This window comes from Gadus chalcogrammus, chromosome 23 (assembly GCF_026213295.1).
Source record: "Gadus chalcogrammus isolate NIFS_2021 chromosome 23, NIFS_Gcha_1.0, whole genome shotgun sequence".
Classification (NCBI taxonomy): domain Eukaryota; kingdom Metazoa; phylum Chordata; class Actinopteri; order Gadiformes; family Gadidae; genus Gadus; species Gadus chalcogrammus.
The window spans coordinates 2,866,753-2,875,059 of record NC_079434.1 but is presented as its reverse complement, the minus strand read 5'-3'; the positions used below and the strand labels follow the sequence as shown (position 1 = coordinate 2,875,059).

Genomic DNA, 8,307 nt, shown 5'->3' with positions numbered 1-8,307 from the left:
CAGCTCTACGGAGCTAGGTGGCTGTGGCGCAGGCGGTCACGGTGGACTAAACAGGGACACCCAGTCAACGTTGCCAGATTGGCCCAAATTTCCCGCACAATCTGGCAACACTGTCTGACGCGCGCTGCAGCCAGATTGGGCGGAAATTCGGGCCCAATCTGGCAACACTACACCCAGTGCCTGGTACCAACACAGCCCTGCTAAAGACAGCTAGCAGGAGTACGACCCAAGGCCTATACCTACTCATTTTCTGGCTATTGTCCACATTGTGTATACATAGGGTCAGTTTGTCGAAAATTCATATGTCCTTTTGACCGTTCATCCGGAGCTGCCTTATGATTTTAAAGACATCTATTTGAGATAAGGTAAGCCTTGTCACCGGGCTAGCCTCGGAGCTAGCTAGCTGCCACAGCGCATCGGTCGGGTTTGATTGAGGTTAGCTCGGGGTCGTTGACAATGTTATGTTTGACTATGTACGCCTCTTAATGCTTGAGCTTGTGTATAAGTGAAGGTTTGCAGAGGAATCAAAGGGTATTGACGTCCAGTCGACCAAGCTTAGAGAAGTCTTTTCTCCATTGGAGTGCTTACTTTATTTTTGCGTGTCACATCAGCAACCAGCATCAGGATTGTTCCAAGGGTCACACCAAAAGTTAAGACATACCAGTTAAATCCCCAATCTCTTCTCTGTAAATAAAAACACATCCATTATGTAGATAACCAAAGATGGACACACGTTGACCTGTATCTAAGAAGGTTCATTATGTGAGAATATGTTGTGCTCTTTGTGTGCACTCCACAGTTGTGCTTATTTGAAAAAAAGAAAGCGAAGCTTTTATTATCTGGGATAGTTTTCGTTTATTACTTTTGTTTTGATTAAAGTGCATATCGTAATCTCTTCTTCTCACTTTTCTCAAGTAGAGTGAGGTGGCCGGTTTGATGTGTATGGCCCCTAGACCAGAGGCACCATGAGTGGGGAGATGGATGCGTTAGCGATCGTCAACCAGCTGCGGGACCTGGCAGCAGACCCACTCAACAGAAGAGCCATAGTTGAAGACCATGGGTGTCTACCTGGCCTGATACTCTTCCTGGATCACACAAATCCGCAGGTCGTCTACTCTGCACTACTGGTAATGTGTTTACATACGTCTTGCTGCCCAACATCGATGTCTGCTACAAGAAAACTGTGTTCACATGGTAACTCTTTTAAATCCCCATCTGGGCTGGCCTGGATAAAAATATTGTTTTCAACAATTGTGATTTTAGTACGTTTCATTTAATTACCCCGAATTCAAGACTCCAACTTTAATTGTGGGTTTGATATCCAAAACATTGTCGCCCTCACTTGGCCGGTGTTGTTACAACATGTTTGAGTGACTCTTCAGTAAGCATTCTCTTGCATCCATTTATTTAGTAAATGCGACAAAATCTAATTTAAATATGAACCAGGACACCACCGCTCTGAGTATTTCTCAAATAGAGTATCAAGTACTGTTTTCATGTTTTATTGACTCTTTATTCTGGGTAGACAAACAACTCTTGCATATGCATCCATTATATAACGGTCCTCTCCATCCACTTCTTCTAGTGAGCCCACAATCTGAGTCTACTTCTAAGTGGTTTTATGTAACCATGACACTATAGGAGCACATGAAACGGTAGTAACACACAGTGAGTGTCTTAATATGTGTATTAAAGCAATCCTACCGACGTGAAGCGTGCTGAGTCCGTAGTGACTCTGTTTGTAAAATGTGTCTTAATGCTGGTCCTCGTTGTCCTCAAGGCTGTGCGGTACCTAGCGGAGTGTCGCGCCAACAGGGAGAAGATGAAGGACGAGCTGGGCATGATGCTGAGCCTGCAGAACGTCATGCAGAAGTACGTCTCAGTTTCCCATTGCTGAAGCTCACTTTATCTCTTCATCTTTTTATGTCCCTCCTACTCTCTCTGTCTCTCACCATCTCTTTCTGTCTCCCACTGTCTTTCTGTTAATCTCTCTTTCTTCCTCTGTCCCGCTCTTCCTGTCCGTCTGTCTTTCTCTCTCATTCCGTCCGCCTCTCTCGTTCTGTAAATATATCTGTCTCTATATTTCTCTTTCTTTTTCTCTCCCTCTCTCTTGGTCCACGACTTGTAAATATCCCTCACACCCTCTTATATACACACAAAGACAAACACACGCTTATGTACAGAAACCCTTTCTTTTGAGCCTGCGTTGTATTCTGCACAATAATAATAATAATTAAGAGAATGTACTCTGTGTCGAGGGAATGTTATGAATGTCTTTAAGCTTTAATGTCCATCCAGTCCCCTCAATAATGATTAAAGGCTGTGTTGCAGGTTGACCACCACTGTCGATGAATGGGTACATAAAGCACTCAACATATTATACGTACAGTATATAATTTAAAAAATGTCTCCAAAATGGTGTAAAAGTCCAGTTTTTGTCGTTTAAGGTAGTAACGGGTGTTTTCTAATGCCATTCGGCGATGACGTAACGTTGGGGAGACGTGGTGGAAGGTAGCCTCAGCATAGTACTAGAACTACGGCGTCTAAGAGGTGGCAAGAACCACAAATAACATTTATGATGGCCCATGATGCTTCACATATAAACATATAACCATTGTCATACAATAAAATTAATTAAATTATTAAAAAATAGTAAAATAGATACTAAATAAAGGCTAAGTAAGGTGTATAAATGCATCTTAATAATCCAATCATAGTCAGATTAACCCAATAAATCGATTTTCTTGAGTGTCATGTAAACTCACAGTGTCATGTTGTATGAATCTCAATTATATTTGTGAAGTCTATGTTCATTTTTAATCATGTCAAAAAGTCGCTATTTAGAAACATGAAGAAGTGCAATATAAAGCTTTTTCGTAAATTGGCCATGCAGGTTCCCTAATTTCACCATCTGTTCTCCGTTGAATCTACCGGTAATTGTATCAGAAGTGCTCATGTAAACGCGGCTAATGAAACTTTATAAAAGCGTGTGTAGCAGGCATCAGAAGAGGTAATTCCCGATCTGTGTGATCCCTGAGTTGTGAAGGGTGTCACTTGAGTTCCCATGAGGGACTGTCCTCATCATCTTCAGCCCTCAGACTGGGCGTGGTCCATTCTTCACAATCAGCCAGTAGCGTCTTAGCTTGTGTTTGTTCCGTCCTTCTTGGACCGAACAGAACAAGAGTCATCATCACATCACAGCTTCCGTCCAGAGCGGTGCGGGCCCCTGCAGTGTAGGGCCCTTAGCTACCTTTATTCCTCAGACGGCCCCTTTGACTTTGGGTGGAGGTCAAGTTGAGTTTGCACTATTTGTCCGTCCCCTCGCCTCCATCCCTTCCATGAGGTTATTATTAAACTCTGCTTGTTTTGAGCCTTCCAACAGAGCCTAGAAAAATGGCTGCCTGCAGCTAGATTTCACCCAAGAAACCTGCTTCCTGTTAGCGTTAGCCTCATCTTCAAATTATCTGCCAATCATAGCATTACGCTTGCAATCTAACATTAAGCCAGCAACCCACCATTATGCTAGCAACTTAGCATAACACTAGCAGAGACTAGGTTAAACAAGGGGGATTTCTCAACTATGATTATTGCGTGGCGTTTTGTCAATCCTCCCAGAACGAGGCTAACTCTGCAGGGGGTTGTTTACACTTTATCGAGTTGTGAAGGGCAGTGCTGCACTGTAGCCGAGGAAAGGGGAGGTAGGGACAACAGCCGTACCACTGACCGTGCGGCCACCCTCCAGCTTCAGATGGAGCCACACACTGGCTAGCATAGGGCATGAAGCTGGCTGACCTTTACTGAAAAGGGGGCTGGTGTTGGTGGTGGTCTACATTTTAGTGATGCTTTGTGTCGCGGGTGATCCGATCACAGTAGGGGGGGGGACAAGATAAGGATACAGGTGCGAAAACTTCTGCCTCTCGTTCAAGACCCATCAGCATCAGATCATGAAGCCGACATTCGGAAGAGATCAGGGAAGGGGTGAGCGAGGTGGGGGGGGTCTGCCCCGTATCCTTGGCACACTTGGCCCCCAGCAGATGCAACTGCCCCAGTATGACAATATGCTTCTATGCTCGGACTGGATCATTAATGGGGTTTTGTTTATTGTAAATTGTGTTTGGTTGTATTATTTTGGTCCCTTTTAACGGTATGTAGCAGTCCATTCTCTGCTCCCACCCGATTAGTCTAAAGGCGGCACAGGTGCCTGGTTCTGGTGTGTTTTGGACCAGGCAAATAACTAGCTGCTTGTTCTGCCAAAAAAATATAACCATTCATTTAAACCAATATACTTCGACCAAACGCCTAACTGCACTTACCCTACATCCCCACAATCCCCACAACAAACAACTTGTCACACTTGCATCCACCATGTACCTATTTTGGATGTTCATCCTGCCTCCCTCCCCCTCCTCCCCCCCAGGGCCACGTCGCCAGGGGAGACCAAGCTGCTGGCGTCGGAGGTCTATGAGATCCTGCAGGCGGCGGGCAAGGAGGAGGCGGAGCAGGCGGAGGCAGCGGCGGCGTCCTGCCGGAGGAAGGCCCAGTTCTTCCTGGGCTCCACCAACAAGCGGGCCAAGACGGTGGTGCTGCACATCGACGGGCTGGACGACTCGGTACGCAGCGCACCCTCTGTCTGTTCCCCTCTGGAAGTCTCTCTGTCCGTCTCTATCCTGCTGGCTGTCTCTGTCAGTCTCTCTCCCTCTGGAATCTTGCTCCATCAGTCTCTCTTTCTCTCTCTCCCTGTGTCTCTTTCTGTCTCGGTCTCTTTCTCTTGCTCTTCTCTCTCTCGCTCTCTGTCTCTGTCTCTTTCTGTCTCTCTGTCTGTCTCTTTCTCTCTGTCTCTGTCTGTGTCTGCCTCTCTCTCTCTCTCTGTGTCTGTCTTTTTCTCTCTCTACTCTCTTCTCTCTCTTTCTCACTCTCTCTCTCTCTGTCTTTCCCTATACCTTTTCTGTATGTGTTTCTCTCTGTCTTTCATGTTGTTTTTCGATGTTATGGAAACAGCAGTGTGTGTGTGTGTGTGTGTGTGTGTGTGTGTGTGTGTGTGTGTGTGTGTGTGTGTGAGAGAGATGTAAATGTCAGACATTGAACAGCAGGGTGCTGGGATTGAACCTGAACGCTGCACAGCGGGGCAGCTAGCACAGAGCCAGATCAAATTACAACACACAGGCACAGCTAGCTGCTAGTGGCTCGGCGGCAGCAGTAAGGAACACGCTTAAAAAACAAAAATATGCCGGGCAGTATTTCTCTATAGGCGCAATCCGTAGGAGTTAATTGATTGTAATAAATGAGTCTCCTCCCTCTCCCCCCCCCCCCCCCCCCCCCCCCCCCCCCCTTCCGATGGCAGTTGGTCAACAAAAGGTATTTACTGGAGCTTCAATCCGCAGCTCAGTTGTTAGACTCCCAGCCCGTAGGTTTGATTCCCCCAGTCTACCCAATGTGCTCCATTGAGCAAGCTGCCCAAGCCTGCTCCTCCTAACTAGCACAAGCCCACTAGCAGTCCCATACTGTCCCCCTTAGGTTGGTTTTGATTTATGATTGTAAGGTTGCAAGCATTTGTATTGATTTGATATGCAACTACAATGTGTAACACTTCCAGTTATTCCACTGTCATGAATGTTGTCATCACAGGTACTGAGTTATAAGAGGATATATTTAGAAATGTAATTTAGGCGGCGATCTTTGAAACGTGTCTGACATCACAATGCCTGGTTTGTCCTCACCGCGGTGTGGGCGTTCAGGCTCGGCGGGGCATGTGTGAGGAGGCCCTGCTGAAGATCCGCGGGGTCATCAGCTTCACCTTCCAGATGGCTGTGAAGAGATGTGTGGTGCGGATCCGCTCGGACCTCAAGGCGGAGGTGAGCTTCTGGCTAGGGGATGCTACAAATCATACCCATAACTACTGCTATGAGTATGTGATGGATCAGCTAAAACGCAGCATTAATCTAGCGTATGTTATGTCTGTTATCCCATTTGTGTTTAATAAAAAGTCTAATTAAAACTGTAATTTCCTTTTGGAATAGATAACAGAAACTGCCCTAGCTACAAATTAGAATACCTCCCCATTCCACCTGGAGGCAGACTTGTAAAGTGCTGTATAGATAACCTACATATACATGAGCTCTAAGCCAGCCTAACTGTCCACTGTCCCTGCTAGGCCCTGGGAACAGCCATCAACTCCACCAAGGTGCTGACCGCCCAGCAGGTGTTGAAGGCAGAGGACGGAGGAGAGGTGAGTGTCGCCACGACGACCCGCCCCAGACAGATGATGATGATGATGATGATGAAGAACAACAGAACTATAATGATATATTTTAACTTAAGCATTTATTTTTGTGTTTTGACTATAAGATACGCTATTTTGACGCAATACTTCTAGTCGCCATCAGGGGTCAGGCTTGGCTCACTCATGTTGATCCGTGTGTGTGTGTGTGTGTGAGAGAGTGATTATAATTAGCATGTGGTTGTGTGTTTCAGCGCATGGTGCCATTCCACGAGGGCGAGGCGGTGGCGGTGGAGGAGAACACGGACATCCCGGACTACCTCCCCGAGGACGAGAGCCCCTCCCAGGACCCCGACAAGGCGGTGACGCGCGTGGGCGCCATCGGTGACGGATCGGGCTGGCTGAGCACCGCCGCCAACTTCCTGACCCGGTCCTTCTACTGGTGACCACTTCCTGTTGCGTTGCTCCCCCCGTGTGTGTCTCCTCTCCCTCCCAGCCCCCCTCGTCAACAGTCCTACCTGTGAAACTGACTGGCACCTCAGACGGTTTTCAGCCTCCTCCTCCACCACCACCTAGTGCGGGCCGTCTAGCGCCACGCGTCTCTGGCCGCCGCGACCGAGCGATGACCAGGCCACGGTCCGCTGCAATAACCTGTATATACATGAGCTGCTGATGCCTCGCGACAAGCTAACAAGCTAGCCCACCACTGGCTGACTGCACAACTGTTATTGTTATGGTACTACACGAGACGTGGGTACGCCTCACACCACTTATAGCCAGAAGGATTTGAATTGGGCTACCATTTTTTATTTTATTTTATGTACGTATTTTTTTTTTTCATCAAAGCAAAAGCCATGCGGGGGTCCGAGGTCTTGTGGCTGACGTCGGATGAGGATTCATCCCATGACTGAATCTGTTGTTTGTCAAAAAGAACAATTATTTTCCTTTTTTTTGTGCATGGTGTGATTCAAAAAAAAAAAAAACTTGCTAATTTACTCATCCTCTTTATTTTATATTTTGGGTTGTTACTTTTCCTGTCCTTCTGCGAGGAGTGTTCTTGAAAAATGTCCTTCAGATCTTGCTTTAGCACCCTCTGTTCTGTTTATTTGTGTCTTGTTTCTTCTCTTTGATGCCTAATGAAGATAATTCTGTGAAGAATTATTATTATGCCAATTTTATTTAATTCATTCTCAGTTGCTTCGATCTGTTTGATCAATCGCAAAAGACTAATCCTCGACGAGTCAGTTATCTTAGGATGATGCGGTGACCCTAACCCCAGCTTGCAAAGGAGGTTCAGAATGCATGCTCAGTTGCCAAAATATCCCATCTTGAAACGTGTTGACATCATGCTCAATTCTCTCCATGATGTCATGCCCCTATGGTTTTGTAAATCCTAAACAAATGTTCTTCACTTGAGCCAGCAGTGTCCTTAAAGAAAAGAGAGCAGCTACAGACTATCCTAGACTCGGTTAGCAGACCATCTTGCTCCTGAGGCTAGGGACGCAGAGTAGGCCTTAGGGCTGTGGGAATGGTGCCTGGTATCCTGCTATGTATGAAGGAATTAGGTATTTTAAATCTGAATAAGTAATGCTGAGTTGCTGATCTGTGTTCACTACATCTCAATGTTCCCACAACAATTTCAACAATAGGACAAGGTAGTCGTCGAAGGTCTTTGATTGGGTCATACACGTCGACAAATGACTTGTCACTTTTAATTCTAATTGCCCCCTCTTTGATTGTCCTCTCAGTGACCCATTGACATGTGGGGCACACGAACCGCTGACCAGACAGGTTTAATTTGTGCCGTTTATGTGGGGTGGATGTCGAGATGATTTAAGGTCATGTCACTGGATGGACTGTGTGACCTCAGACCCTTTAAAGTGAAGCAAGGATCCAGAGAACCGCAGCAGGAAGACTTGTGCAAGTCACAGCTGGGGTTTATAAAGGTGGACGGTGTAGAATGGTGTGGCATCTTCGCAGGAATTTAATATAATATTCATAAATTTGTGATAATCCCATGAAATGAGGATTGTTACTAGAATTACTAGAACGAGCTCTTTATATCAAAATAGGGAGAGGACCCTCTTCCA

General features: G+C 46.2%; 1 protein-coding gene across 2 annotated transcripts in view; it reads left to right on the top strand.

The window, feature by feature from the left end:
* The first annotated feature begins 150 nt into the window (after positions 1 to 150).
* The window catches only part of armc1 (armadillo repeat containing 1), an 8,885-nt gene continuing 728 nt past the window's right edge, over positions 151 to 8,307 (top strand). Inside the window, exons 1-7 of one of the 2 annotated variants that reach the window (XM_056583730.1) lie at positions 151 to 365; positions 919 to 1,127; positions 1,781 to 1,872; positions 4,418 to 4,610; positions 5,736 to 5,852; positions 6,152 to 6,226; positions 6,472 to 8,307. The exon at positions 6,472 to 8,307 is cut by the window's right edge and continues 728 nt beyond it. In XM_056583730.1, coding sequence (XP_056439705.1) covers positions 966 to 1,127; positions 1,781 to 1,872; positions 4,418 to 4,610; positions 5,736 to 5,852; positions 6,152 to 6,226; positions 6,472 to 6,663 — 831 coding nt within the window. In that variant the 5' untranslated portion in view covers positions 151 to 365; positions 919 to 965 and the 3' untranslated portion in view covers positions 6,664 to 8,307. Of the gene's footprint in view, positions 366 to 915; positions 1,128 to 1,780; positions 1,873 to 4,417; positions 4,611 to 5,735; positions 5,853 to 6,151; positions 6,227 to 6,471 lie in introns of both variants that reach the window. The other variant, XM_056583729.1, reaches the window with a different exon arrangement.